The sequence below is a fragment of the Petromyzon marinus genome, chromosome 45 (genome assembly GCF_048934315.1).
Source record: "Petromyzon marinus isolate PM22_M1 ecotype Great Lakes invasive population chromosome 45, UKy_Petmar_22M1.pri1.0, whole genome shotgun sequence".
Taxonomy (NCBI): Eukaryota; Metazoa; Chordata; class Hyperoartia; order Petromyzontiformes; family Petromyzontidae; genus Petromyzon; species Petromyzon marinus.
This window is the reverse complement of record NC_133711.1, coordinates 10,053,753-10,071,047: the sequence shown is the minus strand read 5'-3', so window position 1 is coordinate 10,071,047 and position 17,295 is coordinate 10,053,753. Positions and strand designations below refer to the sequence as shown.

The 17,295-nt window shown below is 52.1% G+C and overlaps 2 protein-coding genes across 5 annotated transcripts; both read right to left on the bottom strand.

Moving 5' to 3' along the window:
- Nucleotides 1-328: 328 nt before the first annotated feature.
- LRRC14B (leucine rich repeat containing 14B) lies at nt 329-4,863 on the bottom strand. Its single transcript, XM_032971200.2, has 2 exons — nt 3,887-4,863; nt 329-2,436 (listed from the first exon to the last, which is right to left on the bottom strand). The coding sequence occupies exons 1-2, from the start codon at nt 4,819-4,821 to the stop codon at nt 1,797-1,799; spliced, it is 1,575 nt and encodes a 524-aa protein (XP_032827091.2). The 5' UTR covers nt 4,822-4,863; the 3' UTR covers nt 329-1,796.
- Nucleotides 4,864-5,182: 319 nt separating this feature from the next.
- On the bottom strand, nt 5,183-17,282 carry FBXL6 (F-box and leucine rich repeat protein 6). Of its 4 annotated transcripts, none has more exons than XM_076074085.1 (12): nt 17,198-17,282; nt 16,492-16,664; nt 14,672-15,136; nt 13,718-13,818; nt 13,058-13,216; nt 12,799-12,868; nt 11,564-11,695; nt 10,677-10,784; nt 9,883-10,014; nt 9,181-9,412; nt 8,402-8,642; nt 5,183-7,902 (listed from the first exon to the last, which is right to left on the bottom strand). In XM_076074085.1, the coding sequence occupies exons 3-12, from the start codon at nt 15,059-15,061 to the stop codon at nt 7,758-7,760; spliced, it is 1,710 nt and encodes a 569-aa protein (XP_075930200.1). In that variant the 5' UTR covers nt 15,062-15,136; nt 16,492-16,664; nt 17,198-17,282; the 3' UTR covers nt 5,183-7,757. The 4 variants fall into 4 exon arrangements, with proteins under 4 accessions (XP_075930200.1, XP_075930199.1, XP_075930201.1 ...); XM_076074084.1 differs by having other exon boundaries at nt 16,806-17,200; XM_076074086.1 differs by lacking the exon at nt 17,198-17,282 and adding an exon at nt 16,806-16,943 and having other exon boundaries at nt 13,718-13,815.
- Between the last annotated feature and the right edge of the window lie 13 nt (nt 17,283-17,295).

Genomic DNA, 17,295 nt, shown 5'->3' with positions numbered 1-17,295 from the left:
GTTCTTCGTGCCTCTGAGTTATTACACGTCTACTTTACTGACTGAATACTGTGGGGCGTATTATAAAGTTGAAATTATTATTGTGTTGTTTACAAAGGAGTTCAGTCATGCCCCCAGTGATCCTCTTGAGCGGGGAAGGACAAGAACCTTGAAAACATCGGAACTTTGTCCTCCTACTGGGAAAACCATCTTGCCAAACACTGAACAAACGAAATCTATTACCCCGTAGACCAGTCCCAGTCGTTTTGAGACTCTCTTGCAAAACTCTTTGATCTGAATAAGTGCCACCAAGGCGAGTGAACCGATGTAAGACCTCGCAATCGAGACATTTGCCATCTGTAAATGTTTATTTTACAGCGATACCCATCTCCGTCTCTTACGGCACAGCGAATTAGCTTCACCTTGCCGTGTTGGTTTTCTAATTTTCACTCGGTGTTCGTATATCAGCGTCGGCACAATTGCCGATCGCAGGTGTTAATGAAATAAAACGAAAGTGATGTGAAGCAACCTGGGTCACAGGGTCGCATTGTAGCCATCGTAGCGTGCGTGGCGAGGCATGGCCCTTCACCATTGGCCTCGTGTGAGGAACGCACACCTGGGTTGTCCGAGTTTCACATCTACAGGGCAATCCCAACGCCGATAAGTAAAAAGGTAAAGATGCACCCCTGCAATTTCATTTTCGTGCCAGCGCTGGTGGCAAGGCCTCCACTAGAAGGAGCAATAGAGTGCCCCTCCAGAGGGTATTTGGCCTACTCTTCCATCCTGGCCAGGCGTTTTGTAAGAGTTGGGAGTACCCACACTTTACCGTACCACACACGACCTACCGATCGTTTCTCTGTGGTGCGTCCATTTATACTGTCGGATGGATCGAGACGGGGGGGATTTAAGATACTTGCACCATTGTTATAGCTTCTGTGCCGGGAGATGGGAGTCTAACCGGTGCACCCTGGATCGCAAGTCCAGTGTTGCAAACCATGATGCCACGGGCAGCAACCAAATCGCAGTGACTACAATGCAAAAACATTACGTTGAAACCTATTTACATCCTACAAAAGTATTAACAAATATAAAGTGCACCTGGTAGAAATCATCATCATCAATCTCCTTGCATCAAGATTCTCGTTGGTAACCAACCACATGTGTAATCATCTCCAAAAACTTATATTATAAATGTGTATTCTTGTAACCTTGGTCAACAAAAACCCTTAACTCTAACCCAAGTATATCACGGGTAGATCAGCACTAATACCCATCCATCAGAATCCTAATCCATCAAATATACAGTTTTTTTTTTAAAATGAACACCTTCACCATCAACACCACGACAAGTCAAGTGAACATTTACAGCACTCGCAGATTTCATTTGCATTACATCTCATTTCCGCACAAGCACAGCTGCAGGCAGAAAACCCACGGCTGCTGCTGCTGCTTCTGCTGTTGCCGCCGTTTGCATGGACTCCGCATGCAAAGCCTTTCTGCCAATCCACTGCTGGATGAGGGCTTCCCCGCACCGTACGGCTCATGGGCATCACTTGACCATACGCTGGTCAGCGCGGGTTGGCCAAGGCGGGGAGCAGAGATGCAGGCACACAGAAGTGCAGTACAACGACGGATTCTGCTGCACCGCCCCCTCTAGCTGCCCACGACGTAGCCTCCGCAGCAGCCTGCAGCTCCCTGTCGGTGGTGCGTGATGGCCGCACGTCCGAGCAACTATCCAGGCTCATGGGCACCCTCCAAACTCGGCCCGCCAGCTCCGTGGGCCCCCGATCCGCATCTCCCATCGCCGCGCCCCCACCCTATCTCTTGAGCGAGTCAAGGAAGCCCTGCAGGGAGCTCTGGAAGGCGCTGATCATGAAGGCGCCCACCTCCGCGCCCGTCTCGCGGACGTCCGAGTCGAAGCTGCCGTAGAGCGGCGCCGACGTGGCGATGTCCCCGCGCTTGGCCTCGACCAGGATGGCCTCCAGCTCCCCCTGCACCTCGCGCAGCTTCTGCTGGTCGTGCGCCTCGAGGGCCTCGTCCGACGGCGGGAACTCGGTGCCCGCCGGGAAGCAGTCGGTGGGCACCGGGTACTCGATGACGCGGAGCGTCGGGTAGCCGGCGAGCCACGCGAACAGCCGCCTGAGGCCCAGGCGCGAGATGGGGTTGCCCATGAGGGCGAGGCGCTGCAGGCGCTGGCAGGGGCCGAGCGCGACGAGGACGAGAGCGACGTGCCGGTCGCGCACGTCGCACTCCTCGAGGCGCAGCGAGCGCAGCGTGAGCGCCGCGCGGTGCAGCAGCTTGAAGAAGGTGGCCGGGTAGAGGGCCGGGAGGCTGTGGCCGCTCAGGTCGAGGTCCTCGAGAGCCACGGCGTGCTCGCTGTTGGCCAGATACGCCAGGTCGACGTGGTTGAGCTCGCACCCCGACAGGTCGAGCACGCGCAGCGGGGCCTGCAGGGCGCTGCGCTGGTGCCACGCGGCCGAGACAACGAGACGTGAAAGTGAGACGCGGCGACAAGACACGGTTGATGATGCACGATGTACGTACATACGTTGAACTTCTTTCGCACCGTACGGTCAACCGCGCTAATTGGAGGTTGCGATGACGGGACGTGACGCGACGCAACATTGCACAGCTAAATAACACGCATGCAATGTGACTGAAAAATTACACCATATCACCCAGAATGAGCTATTGCACTTCGAATAACGCGCTTCGAATAACCCTGGGGTTCGCACATGATGATGCAGCTCGTCAATTTAAAATAGAAACAGCCCAATGATCGTTTGCGTTTAGTTGAGCTGCGCTTTAATAGCGCGGTGGTGTCGGTGCAGTGGTTTGTGATTGAGATGCAATGTCACATTTGTTTTGTATCTTGATCGTGGGCTATGTTGTGGGTAACAATCATTGCGTCTGGAAGAGAGCTGTTTTCACTGCCAAAACAGAAAGCGTAATGTAAACAAAGTTAGACGAAGTCAAAATGCCCATAAATGGGCGTCGCTGATTGGCTGAGGGCATGCTCGGACAATTTACGAGCGCTCAGATTGGCCGAAATTGGCACCCGCGTGCATAACGTAAACATACCGTTAACATACTAATAGGGTTTTTCCCCTTTTTTCTGGCAACAAAACTGACACCTTTTGCAAGGAAACATGTTTACATTAACCACAGTCAAATGCAAAATAAAACAACACTCTGGTAATTTATGCATTGTCCTTGAAATTGATTGGTCCACACCAGAGACAGCTTTTCTTAGAGCTTAGTCTCATATGGTGGTCGACCAGATGACGCCTAAAGGCGTCATCTGCAAGTATTGTGGTTAATGTAAACATGATTCCTTGCAAAAGGTGTCAGTTTTGTTGCCAGAAAAAAAAGTGGAAAAACCCTATTAGTATATTTTGGTACTGGCAAAGGAGGCCTCATGATGTAGATACCGTTAACATTTTAACGATCGTCGAAACCATGGGGGTCCTATGGGAGGCGAAACGTTAACTGAAAAACCGTAAACTCATGTCACTGTTAACCGAATAACTACTTGTACTGTACTTCAATACGCTCCACATCTCTGCTCCCCCGCCTTCACCACGGTGAAGTAAGGTCAAATAACTCCCAGCACCCAAGCAGTATGAGGGGGCCCTCATGATACACGTCTGTATTTGTACACTAACAAAATTAAAATGTACGTTTTTAAATCTCGTGAATGAATCCCACAAGCATTGCACGGTGAGCTCTGCACTTGTTAAATCACCTAGATTGAAAAATGAATTCCTTTCCAACTGCTTTTTGTGTTTGTAGTCCTTCACCCGCACCTCCGATTAGCACGGTTGGCTACGCACGGTGCGAGAGAAGTCCAACGCACGTACATACGTACAACCCCGAATCCCGAGCTCACGCTGGGGCGAGCCCCTACCTGAGCAGCTGGCGCAGGTGTCCCGTGAGAATGGAGAAGGGCAGGTTGAGCTCCTGCAGGAGCGGCAGGCCAGCCAGGCCGAGCGCCAGCGCGTCAAGGTGAGGGTCGTCCGCCTCGTGGAGGTTCACGTCGACGACGCGCGTCGGGAAGGTGATGGCGCGCAGGGCCGGCATCGGGAAGTCCATGAGCAGATCCTCGAGCTGGCCCGGGCTCATCCGCACGTTGTGGACCAAGTCCAGACGACGCAGCACGGGCAGGTCGACCGCGCCAAGCAGATCGAAAATCTTGTCGCACGGCAGGCTGTCGGCTCGGAGCTCCATGCACCGGAGCGCCAGCGGCCCCGTGCCGCGCGCTCGCAGGGCGTCCATCACGACGCCGTAGTTGCGCTGCGTCACGAACGCGCTGGCCAGCACGTCGACGCGCCGAGCCACGGCGCCCGCCTCCAGCTCCTCCTGTCGAGCCTCCACGCACGCCCGCGCCAGGGCCTCCGTGCGAGCCCAGCGGCCCATGCCGGCGCCGCACTCGCACTCCTGCGTCTCCGAGTCGCGCAGCCCCGTGAGGTCGACGAGGCGCAACGGTCTCCCGTAGCGCACCGGAGTCGCCGCGGGGCCGCTCCGGTCGTCCCGCACGTGGTCGCAGAGGCCGGCCAGCAGCGCCTGCAGGCACAGGCGGCACGTGCGCCGGCGCAGGTCCTGTTCCCAGTCGGGCGTGCGGCCCAGCAGCTGGCCCACGCTCAGTATCGGCAGCGGCCAGTGGCGCACGATGAGGCGCAATGCTTCCGGTTGCTCCTCCAGGAAGGACACCTTGAAGAGGAGAGGGTAGAGATCGTGCGACACCTGCGGCAGTACGAGACGAGCGTCCGTTTCGTGTCGCAGCAGCACCCGAGCGCTCGCGAACCGCAGCGACTTCATCGCGCCCGCACCCTGGGCGGTCATACTGGAGACTCTGTTGCCCTCGCAGATGCAAGCCGGTCTTAACGCACTCGCGCGATGGTCAGGTGGCCGTCTGCACAGATGCGGCTAAAGTTAGCGGCAAGTATTTATAGCGGGGCGCGTGATCGAGAGCGCTGCCGCTGTCTGCAGCTGTCGAGTGTTTACACGGCAACTTCACATTGGCCACGGGACGAGGGGCCAGTGGGAGCGCGGGGTGTCTGTGGACAGACGATCCGGTGTTGGCGTGCTCCAAGGTTAACCTACCAGTGGACGATGAATATCTGCACATCTGCGGGGATTGCAGCTGGCAACAGTGTATCGGTAACTTGCTTCCGAGCGCACGAAAGGGAGCGGGGGTCAATAACATCGTTGAATATTTTATTGCGATGAAAAGTAACAGCAAACATGTATCAAAGTTTTTTTGTTTTACATCAAACATGACACACATTACACAAATTTTTTTAGTTGGCTTCGTACAAATTTATGTTCTAGCCCATCGATCAAAACAGTAACCATTTAAAAAATTCAAATGTATCCATTACACACAATATTGAGCACCATAATCCCACAGGACCCAATTCTTACATGTAAAAGCATAAAAGCGAAGACGATGGAGCCTTAATGAGGTTTAGGGAACAGCCTGACATTGTAAAAAAACTAAACTATTTTTATTTTACCAGGCAAGGCCCACTGAGCTATGTAGCTCTTTTTCAGAAGCGACCTTCCCACAAATGATAGACAAAGTGGTTTATCGTGTGGAAAACTATAGCAGCCAAATACTCTAAATGCATGTTGAGTCTAAATGTGGAGGGGAAAACCAGAGGACCCGGAGAAAAATTCATTCGACCACGGGGAGACATGCAAACTCCAAATATACTGGCGTCATGGTCGGGATCGAATCCGCGACCTGTATACCAGGCGAGGTAGTTTACACCTTGCCACCGGGGTGCCGTCACTACTGGACAGCACTTCACAACTGCTCCACGGGGGTCACCTTGGGACCAACATAGTCACTCTGCCAACAAAGAGGTCACGGGGAAACACAAATCCATCGACAGGAAATATCTGCGAGGACGAACTTTACACTTTTACACTCGTCTTCGTGTTTGTGGCCTCAGACAGGAAGCAACACGCGACACTGATTTCCTGCAAAAGGTGAATCCAGGGAGCAGTTTGCCGGAGAATTAAAATCCAAAAGTGTTGCTGCTCACAAACCGCAAGGGCCGAGTGCGTTTTACAATGTGGTGGTCACATGACAAAGCATTCAAGCCACGATGGGAGTCGTGCCTTCTCTGCTGTTTGTGAGGAGCACGCCTTCGTGTTGTTAAATATACGTGCGCAGAAAAATAGGCAGGTCTTCTGACGATGGGGGTCATAGCACCATGGAGGATGGATCCTGGTCCTTTCAAAGCTGGGCCCCTTCCACAAGGCTCAAACCTTGATGAGAGAACACCCCCACGGGTAACGTGGCTCCTATAGCACCAGTGGGCACCACGTAGATACACAAAGCGAGGTACCTGGGAGACCACCGCCTCCTCCGCCACCTCTAAACGCGGTAGGACACCAAACTCCCCAGTGCCCGGACTGCGATCCCATTACAATTCCGCCGTACACCGGTCTTCTTATTCTGTACATTTAGCAATATCCGTTTGCAGGGAAGGCTCTTTGGATGCAGGCTTCATGTGTCCTACCCTCACCACCTGACTTAATCCACACTCTACCCACAACCCCTCACTTCCGTCTCTGCACTGTATGATCGGAAGCAGCATAGGCTAGTGCCACCATTAACTAAGAAAGTCGAATTACAGCGAAGGTAGAACAAGTGCCAGTGTATTTATCCCTTTCCTCTTGTCGTGGAGTTAATTAACACTATCCCACAGCAGATCTATAAAATATCCACACCTGACAATGGGAACCTTGGACGCCAAGTGGCAGCATCCAGAGCTCGGCAGCACAGTAAATCAGCAGCGTGCCAGGGTACGAGGCAGCCAGGAGAAGTAGTGACCTGGAGCGAGGTGTTGGCCCTCTACCAAGGACCAGGCTCCAATACTGGGGCTTGGTGGGGGAGCCATTGTCCCTCCCTCTATCCTGGACTTTTGTGCTCCGCTAAAAAGAGTGCGGCATTGTGGGTGCATTAAATCAGGTGCCGGAGGTAGGCACATGAGGCCCGCCTCCAAAGAGCCTTCTCTACATATGTTCTGTAGTCCTGCGGGATATTGCTAAATGTAAATAATAACACCGGTGAATGGTGGAATTTACTGAAAAAAAAAAGTTTTACAAAGGTACAAAACCTCATTTTAGTTCTCATGAGCACCACAGATGAAGTGTAATCGAACTGCATCGAGGCAAGCGATAGTTTCTGTATTCCAAAGAGCCTTCTCTACATATGTTCTGTAGTCCTGCGGGATATTGCTAAATGTAAATAATAACACCGGTGAATGGTGGAATTTACTGAAAAAAAAAAGTTTTACAAAGGTACAAAACCTCATTTTAGTTCTCATGAGCACCACAGATGAAGTGTAATCGAACTGCATCGAGGCAAGCGATAGTTTCTGTATTCCAAAGACACGGGTGGCTCGGCCATGGCTTGGCTGAGTCTCAACTCGTGGGAATCCTGAGCACAGCTCGAACCATGCTCAAAGCTACCTCAAGTTGAGCGTGGCTTTGAACCGGCCCACTCGATCCAGAACCAAACCACGTGGCATCGTGTGACACCTGTTAGGACAAAGACGCGTTAACTATTAAAAAAACTGCATGATCCGAAAATTCCATAACACATGATCCAAAATTGCCCCTAACAATCCAAAATGTTATCGAAACCTCATCCTGAGTGCATATGCGTGTGGGCAGGCAGCAAGGGAAAGTCTGATGAGACGTTGGATGGGTGATGGGCGGATAATGAATGGGGGAGCCCTCGGCGTGGAGCTCACAGCACTGCGTCACTCTGCGGGGCCTGGCAAGAGCCTCTCCCGCAGCTCCTGCAGCTCGGCCGGGGTGCGGTGCAGCCTCTTGAGCCCCCGCGGTAGATTCCGGCATGACGTGAGGTTCACAGATGACAGCCGAGGACAGTGCCGGAGCACGGCACTGGCAGAGAAACAGGGATGGGGACAGTGTTTACCGGCGGTATAGATGTGGCAAGAACAGCAGTGTGGATCTGGTGTGGCAATATTCAAGTCCTACACCAGGGCTCTTGCAATAATATTTTCTGGTGAGACGTGTAGAATACTGGTGTGGCACACCACGTCATAATGGGTGTGCACGTCATCACTAATCTATACCTCTTGTCGACAGCTGTCTCATCTCCGTCCCTTGTTTACATCCCTTTCATTTTACATTGGATCTCATGGCCTCGACTAGCCATATAGCTTGGCGGGTCTCTCCAAGAGGCTTTGCTGGCCACGTTTGGCCTACGGGGCCACGAGTTGAAGGACCCTGTCGAATAGCAATGGTTCGATTTGGCTAACGTAGGAACACAGTGAGATGGTAACGGTTTGGCGAGATCTTCATCCAGCAGTGGATCGGTCGGGGGGCCATCCCCGCCCCCCTTGTGTTGTGTTGCGAAGAGCACAGCGCAGGCCCCTACCTGACCCCGGCGACGGTGGCCACGGTGCCCGCGAGGTTGAGCGCCTCGAGGCGACTGGCCGCGCGCGGCGCCGCCAGGCTGAGGAGGCCCTCCTCCAGCTCGGCCTCTCGGCAGGGCTGGGAGTTGACGTCGAGCGCCGAGAGGCTGTGGGCCCAGCGAGCGAGCACGAGCTGCACGTCGCGTTTGAGCCGCGCCTCGCATGCCGTGCCGAGGTACAGGCCCAGGTACAACTCCTCGAGGTCTGCGGGCCACCGCACGATCGACAGTGCGGGGTTCAGTGGCACAGCGTGGTTGGCGTGGCACCGGCGTTGGTGCAGGGAATTAAATCGGGCAATTTCCCCCTCACCTGTTCGTGGCCCCGGTACCTGGGTCCCAGAACAGTTGCACCACGCCTCCCGAGTTCTTGATCGAACAATGGTGTTTCTTATTATTATACACTTGATGGTTACACTACTTTGTGATGGTTTTGCTGGTGACAACAAAGGTGGTGGGTTATGGTGGAGTGGCCTGCTTCTTGTATGCGCGTCATTCTTTATCTGGCTGTAGCAGACCGCTTTGAGAAACCTGGAGCTGTCCATCCGAATCACGTGTCCTGCTCAACAGAGTTGTAACTGTAAGATCACTGTCAGTTTTAATCATGTTGTCTCCGAAAACACCTCCGTCTCACTGTCTGTGAACCCTGCCTTGGCGCTCGATTTTACAAGAACATGTGTTGTGTCTTTTTATACCAGCGCCCCCCCTCCCACAAGGCACATGGTCACCGCGTTTGTTATCGTCACCGTAGCAGGGCAGCTGCAGCAGGCACTTGGGCGTGATGGAGGGGCAGCCGCGCAGGTCCAGCAGCCGCAGCCGGGGTGAGCGGTGCAGCAGCTGCCACAGGGTGGTGTCCGCCATAGAGGAGCGGTCCATGGTGGCCAGGCTGAGCTCCTGCAGCTCAGGGAAGCCGCCCGTGTCCTGGTCCAGTTGCACGCGGCCCGATGGCGTTATGCACATGTTCATCAGCCGCAGAACCTACGCCGGGGAGAGGGCAGAGGCACAGTGTTAACAGAAGAGGGTGCCGGACGAGATGGAATAACGGTAAAATCGGCAAAGAAGTGGGAAACCAGCTATTGGGTGAATACTCTTTGGTTCTATTCGGTAAAGTCACGTAGGTAAAAAATAAAGTCACCTACATGACTTTACCGAATAGAACCAAAGAGTATGGATCCTTGCAGTCACGAAAGCTTCAAATCTAGTATTGGGTGAAATTTGGTGGAACTATTTACCAAACGTTTATACAGAATATTTACTCATAGACCCCTGCACTAACGGACATTGACCAGCGTGGTGAAGAACAACCAACAAGATCAAAGCATGATCTATCCTTTATGTAACCTGGAGTGGCTAAATACAGGCCCATTGAGGCGCATGTAACATTGTGACCTGTGAAGGCCCGGTGCGGCATGTGGTAATGACATGGGACGTGGTTGCAAGTGCGGCACCTGCAGGTGCGGGCAGCCATTCTGGAGTCGCGTGAAGGGGAAGCTGAGCGTGGGCAGCTTGTGGGCCGACATCTCGGGGCTCATAGGCATCCGCGTGTCCACCTCCAGCACACGCAGTGCCGGGCAGTTGCTCTGCCAATCGTAAACCACACCTCACCTCACTCACTGCTCCACAACTCGCAAGGACACTCGGTAACACAACAGCATTACTATGACTTGGGGTAGCATGCTCTCGTCAGATATGGGAGGTTGAGCAGAGTGCTCGGATGCATGTCCACCAAGCAAAAAAATAGGTGTCGTCGGCTGTTTCGTGGGTTATTTTATCAGTACAGCAACATATAGTTGTACTGTACTAAGGTCGCACATCTTTGTTCCCCACCTTCACCAACCCACACTGACCAGCATGGTGCAGTACAGTCAAATGATCCCCACAAATCGCATGATGAGCGGTGGCCCTCATCCAGCAGTAGATTGGGGGGGGGGTGCTGGTTGAACACGTACAGTTGGGCCGTGTTTTACGGACCCCAGTGTCACATGCTTCAGTAGTCATCCCAAAACAAGCTTATCCCGTGAGCTGCAAGTATTCAAATCGAAGAAACCGGAGCTCACACCAGGTCTGTGTACTAATTACAGCTCATATTCTAAGCCGTACTTGTTTACTCCAAAGTGTGTGCGTGAGGAATGGGGCACTGCTTTACACCACTCATTTCAGGCCACCTCCTCCCCGCCCTCCCCTTTCTCACGGCTCCTTGGCCCTGTGGCCCTGTGGCCCCGCAGCCCTCTCGGTGACGTACGGAAATTGCTGTGAGGATGCCGTTCAGGTTGTTCGATGCTGTGAGCCACAGCCTCTGTAGGCGATCGCCAGCAGCCTCCAGAAACGCGACGGCAGAAGATATCTCCACCTGCACGACGGGGCACGAGACAACAGGACGTGAGACGCTGGCACCGTCTGTGACCGGTGTGGAGCCTACAGGACACCGGTGTTCACCCACCACCACTATACACAACATCCTCACCACTCCCGCCACTTAAGTGTTCCACTGGGTGAGTTCACTGGTCCTGCGTTTGCAGCGTGGCCATGTGTTTCAATATTTAATCGACGACGCAAGTGTCACATCCTCCAGGGTCCACCAAAAAACGTGAGCCAAGACTTTAGAATAGACTTAAAACAGAGTTGTTCCAAAAAGTTTACTGCGTGATCAATGCGTGTTTGTGATGGACCGTACTCAAAAGAGTGCATGATAACACATGTTCACACTATGACATTCGCGTGTATTAAAGTCGAAGCAACTGTAGCCCATGGCAAGTCAGTTGAAGCACAAAACACAGCTCACAATGAAAACTGGACTTATTTTCGTTGTCATCTTTCTCTTTGAATGCATGTAAAAGCCTATACAGTGCGTTCAATTTCACACAGCAAGAGAGCAGTCTGTACAACGGTCATTTATTTAAAAGCCGTGCAGACTTAAGTCACGCGCTGCGAAAGAAAAACTATTGCACGTGCGCTGAGACAGACTCCACACCTGTCACCGAGATTTCATCCGCTGGCAGCAACAGCAAGGGCAGATGAGAGGTTGATGTGGGGGTGTGCACGCTGCCTGCCCACGGGGAGGAGTTGTTTACGGAAAGGAGAGAGGCAGAGAGTCGCGCGTGGGTCAGGGCAAAGCGGACGGCTCCTTACGCTGGTGTCCTTGAGGTCCAGGCTGTGCAGTCCGGCACAGGATTGGCCGAGCAGCAGCAGCGTCTCGTTGCCCGGCTTGGCGCAGCGATTGAGGCGCACGCACGACAGCTGGTGGCACTCCGAGCTCACAACCTGTGCGTTAAAAACCAGGGGCAAGGTTGGAGGCGGAGCGATTTGTGTTGTATTTATTATTTAATGTTTTGGTTTTGCAATCGAATTCCACTTGTGCCATCGTCTTTCACGTTGCGGGGTCAAATCTACATTTGGCGCTCTTGCAGAACACGGTGTGCGTCATCACCCTTGCTAGAGAACAGCCACTGGAAACCGACATCGCTGACCTACTTCTGAGGTCTTCATTTGTTTTTTACCCACGTCAGTTGTCTGTCATATCATACACCATGCTATGGAGATATTCGCTGCATGGTAGTCACTCAATTATGATTTTCCATGAGAGTTGACGTGTACTGAATTAAGTGGGGAACAAAAATTCCCCAACAGTTCACGGTTATTTCATGCAGCCGATGGGTGACCCAGTTCACCAACTCTCTATACTTGAGAATATTACTGAATACTGCTACATAGGCTTTCACAGTACATGATGCCGAATAACATGCGAAAAGCGGCACACACATCAAAGAGATAAAATAATTTAATCATAGATGGTTGCCCAGCCTTCAACCGAGGATCTCAATGATACCAAAACAGTATTCCAACTCTTTGAGCCCTGAGCCACATAGCATCTCTGTGACTGTGGTTCAAGGATTGATCCTTTACCATGTACAGTAATCCATTAATATTCACGGGGTATATGTTAATGGAGAATGCCGCAAATATTAAATCCAGGAATATTAATACTCAAAGCTCATAATGAAAATAGGGTTTGGGGTTATAAACATATATTGTTTAAATATAAACATATACACTTCACGTATATATATTAACACATTGTATCGTTATGTGTTATTCAACTTAACTTTAAAAATGATGAACATAAACATATTTAAAAGTGCAAATACCAATGAATAAATATTCTATGCTATTATTTAAACGTACGTTTTATTACGTCACTTCCTTTTCGCTTAGGGGCAATGGTTCACGCTAACACATTACATATTTTAAAAAATTGAGAGCAATCGCGTGTAAACAGTGCAGCAGAAATGTTTGTTCTACCATTGACCAGTAGATTGACAAAAGACTGTAGGTTATATTTATTTCCATTAAGTGATGCCCTTTACCCGTACGGCGTAGTCCACCATCTCCTGGTCATTCCAGCCACTCAGATGAAACTCCTGCATCAGAGGCAGCCTGGGGAGACACAAAGCCATTCCACCATCAGTACAACCACCGCTGACAACTATTGGGTGTACGCGATTACCATTTTTCCATTGGCAAAAACAACCCGGTACCTTCCTGAGCCACGCCGGCCTAGCTTCGACACAGCCACGGCGGGGGCTCAGACGAGCCCGTGGAAAAAGGAGTAGAATGGGACATCACCTATTTGAGACGAGCCAGGAGAGGGTGCTTTTAATCTGGCTCTTGGAGGAGGAGCGACCCATCAGCTGCGGCTCCACACAGCAGCGCGAGATCTGCACCCGGCGCCATAGCACAGGGCTCGCCGCGGCGCCACGCCACAGCCAGCAAACGCGCGCCGCCCTGCAGCCGGTCATCACTGTCCATCGTCATCATCGTCGTCGTGGTTGTCTGCAGCTGCGCTCATTCACACATTTGTGATTTCTCCATTCAAAATTAGCGTTGACTAAATCAACAAAAATGTGTACAATTTCATTAGATCTGGGGGTAAATCAGATAACCTTGGTGGAAATGTATTATTAAACTAACTCAAAGACAAATTAAGACCATGGAACGTCTTACGTGGGTCCCATGTATCATGGTATTGGAATAGATACAAGCAGTGGCGTAACTTGTTTGGCACGGGCCCTCGAGTAAAGAATGAAATGGGGCACGCTGTCCACACCGCCCCTCTCGGTCCTCATAGTCCGGTGGTTTGGCCCCTCCGGCCTTTGGGCCCCAGTGCAGCTGCACCGCCTGCACACAAGAAAGCTACGCCATTGCACACAAGCGCGCACAAGGGTGTGGCGAGACCGCCGATTTCTCTGGCGTGTCCCGAGTGCGCTCGCACGACGCGCCTCTAACCTGCAGAGGAACGGGACGGGACCATCCTCGTCCACGACGCACTGGAAAATCATGACGAGCACCGCCTCGGGTAGACGCGTCCCCCAGCCGACGTCTTCCTTCTCCGCGAGCACCGTCCCGGTCAACAGGCATGGGGGGGCACAAGAGGAGACACGAGGTTAAAGAACAGGGATGAGAAACCTGCAGCCCCTGGGCCAGATAAGGGTCCACCGACTTAATTTCACAACCACACTTTGAAGTGGAACACAATGTTATTTATCCTCAACTGCTCTCGAGTCACGCGAATATTTCGGAACTGTGACCCGACATCAGCATGTCAGTGAGAGCAGGACAGCAGGTGCAAGCATCTCATTTGTGCATGAGTGCGGTAAAGGTGACCCGCTGATTATTCTTCCTATTATTGGATAACACTGAGGCGAGTTAATGTGCAACCTGTCAAAGGTATTTTGAAAGTCCTACTAAGGTGACAGTAAGGAAAAGTTTTCCCAGCCAAGCATAGCGATGTTAAGGTTGCCTTTTCCCCAGACATTGTAAGACCATGCAGGTTAGTGACCTCAGAGTTGTGCAAAGAAAACGTGACCATAATTTGTGTTATCATCATTTACTATTTATACCACACAGGCTCAGCTCCAGCCCCTCTTGGATGGGGAGGGGGTGCAGTGGAGCTGCTGTGTGGGGGGCCATTGTAACAGTGATCTATACTGTTAAAGGGCATAGGGTCAATAGGTCGAGCAGGGCCAACCCCAGCACTCCCCTGGCGCCAGGCCTGATACCACACTGCCCATGCAATACATCTTGAAGCGTGTGATAAACACAACTGGGAAAGTTATTATTTAAGTCATTTTTAGATGCTTACGAGTAGACGGTGTTCCCATGACTCATCCGTGCACTTGTGAACGAGACCAGTCTCAATGCCTCAGTGGAATTTTGCCTGCTCACAAACATATCACTTACCCCCATAGGTTCTCTTTTGGAACCCGAGCCTCCGGCCTTGTCGACCTCCAACACAAACTTGCTCGAATTATCGCTCGTCTCTGCTCTTTTGGAGGCCGTGCTCTTGACGTGCTTTCTCTTGGCAAGCGTCTTCAACTTCTTCCCTTTGCCGCCGCTGTTCTTACGCTTCGCACCCTTCTTGGCACCGGCGCTCACCCTCCTCCTGCCGCTTAGCACCGATCCGCTCCAGCTCGTCTCGATCACGAGCATGTCATTGTCCGTGCGTTGCACCACGGTCAATTCAGCCTGAGAGGTGCGACTAGTTCGGGGCTTCTTGGAGACACCGCTGTCAATCGCCGCCGGCGCTTTTCGCTTGGCGGACGGCACGATGCCGTCCTCTCTTGAGGCCATCCGAGCGGCTGCAGCGCGAGGGAGGATGGGGGAGAGTTTCTTGGCGGACGGCGCCGCTCCTTATTTCTGGGCCTCCTTTGATTCCAACATGCGTTAAAGACGGCAGGTTTCAGCACAAACACAGGAACAGATTTCAACAACATCAGAAAAAGCAGACCTTTGATTAAATTACCCAGGATGCACCCGATCTCGCCAGATCTCAGAAGCCAAGCATGTTTGGGCCTGCATCATGCTTACATAACTGGTGTAAGTGACTGCTGCTAGGCTATGCTGTGGGCATGCAGAGGTCAGTCCAGCAAAACCAGTTGTTTCACTGTACTGTTGCCCTGCAACGTTTTTTCCCGTCTTCACCGACTAGTATTGACCAATGTTAAGTATGGTTAAATAACCCCAATGGACCGGATCCCCCCTTCTGGCATCTGCCTAGAATCTCACGCAGATCCAAATACTGTAGTGGGACAACGTGGACCTCCAGTGATAAACACCTCTCATTCGAGACCCAAACATCGCACCTCCTGGCTTTGACATTCCTTGAAAATACTGGTGGTGTAACTATGAACCACATCAGAACATCAACAGGCCTGATGCTCACATCTTCTTCCTTAACGGTAAATTGACGAAAAACTACAGTGGGATTGTGGCCATACAACCCAAACTATAGACCATATCGTAAGCAACTGTAGTCTGCGCTCCTTCAATGCAGGAATCGCAAAACTACACAAACTCTCTCTCATGAAGCCCTCTCGTAGCTGGGAGGGCTCGATATTGAGCTCCTGAACATATTAATGATATACGCAAGATAACACACACTGGAGGAAGAATTAATATAGGATTGGAGGACTAATTTGAAGATCGGTTAAAGGAATGGATGAAGGAATGAATTACTCGTGCGAACTGATGGATGATATAGTGAATGACTGGTAGTATGAATGAACCCGATTCAGCAACGGGATATGATAAAAAATGCCGTAATATAATTATATATCACAGAATTAACGGAGGTTACGAATCATGCACGGACATACCAACCCATCGAACCACGAGTGAATGGCGGATAACGGAATTAATTCGATTTAAAAAAATATATATAACCCAAATACTGCACACAATCAACGGCTACTGCCGCAATGATGGCATCAAATTTCGATTTAAAGCTTTCGTGACTGCAATGATTCATCTTCTTTGGTTCTTTCGGTAAAGTCACGTAGAATGAGAATAAAATAAAATAACACAATAATATTCTCACGACATTTCGGCCACAACACAAGCGGCCTTCATCAGGTGAAGGGACGAGACTGTCTGGTAGGACAGCGCTTCTCATTCTACGTGACTTTACCGAAAGAACCAAAGATGATGGCATCAAGGCAAGGGGAGCGTGTCACGGGGCGACTACATGGATTAATAATCATAACAACAACATAAGCGGTTACCCAAGGGGTGGAGGCGACGCCTCCAAGGCGGAGGGCCTTCGTTGTGCCTCGGGGGTGCCGGCCGGCCCCGTCGCCGTCAGACGCGGGGAGCCGCGCGGCTGCGGCCATCGGCAGCGAACGACGCCAGGATGTGCTTCGCCGCGTCGGGACGCCGAGGCAAAGGCGCTCCCTCCCTGTTACAAAAACAAACATTTGGTTTAAATTAGATTGTGTTTGTTGTGCACGATAAGGCGGCGGCCCTCGCCTTAGTAAGAGAGCCGCACCCCCCGCAGTTTGACCGCCATGGGAGACGCGCGCCCGGGCGATGTTCTCACTTCAACTTCATGGCAATTGCATGGAGTCGTCGTCGTCTTCGTCGTCGTCCTCCCACCCCAACCCCCGCCTGCTACGGCCGCTCTCAAACACTCGACAATGTCCGTCGCGACCGCGGGGGGCGGCGCGGCACACTCGTGAAGCCATTCGGTCGTCGTTAAGTGGGGGGCGCGAACTGGAACCACCCCGGCAGCCGCTGCCGTCTTAGCCTCGGCGTGATAGAACCTCCTGCTCCGTCTACCTCTGAAGCGGCGACGTTATCACTGACAAGCCGAGAGCCGCGCGGTGCGTCGCCGATAACGGTGATGGGGGGGGGAACAAGTCGATTGTCACGGATCGGCACGCTCAGCAAACCCATTAAGTCGACCATTCATTCGAGTTAGAGCGAGCTTACGAGGCCGAGGTAGAGATTGCAGCCAGTCAACACGGGGCGCCTTCCCTGAGCAAGATGGCGAGGGGGTTCCGTGTCCACACAAACACACGTGGCGACTT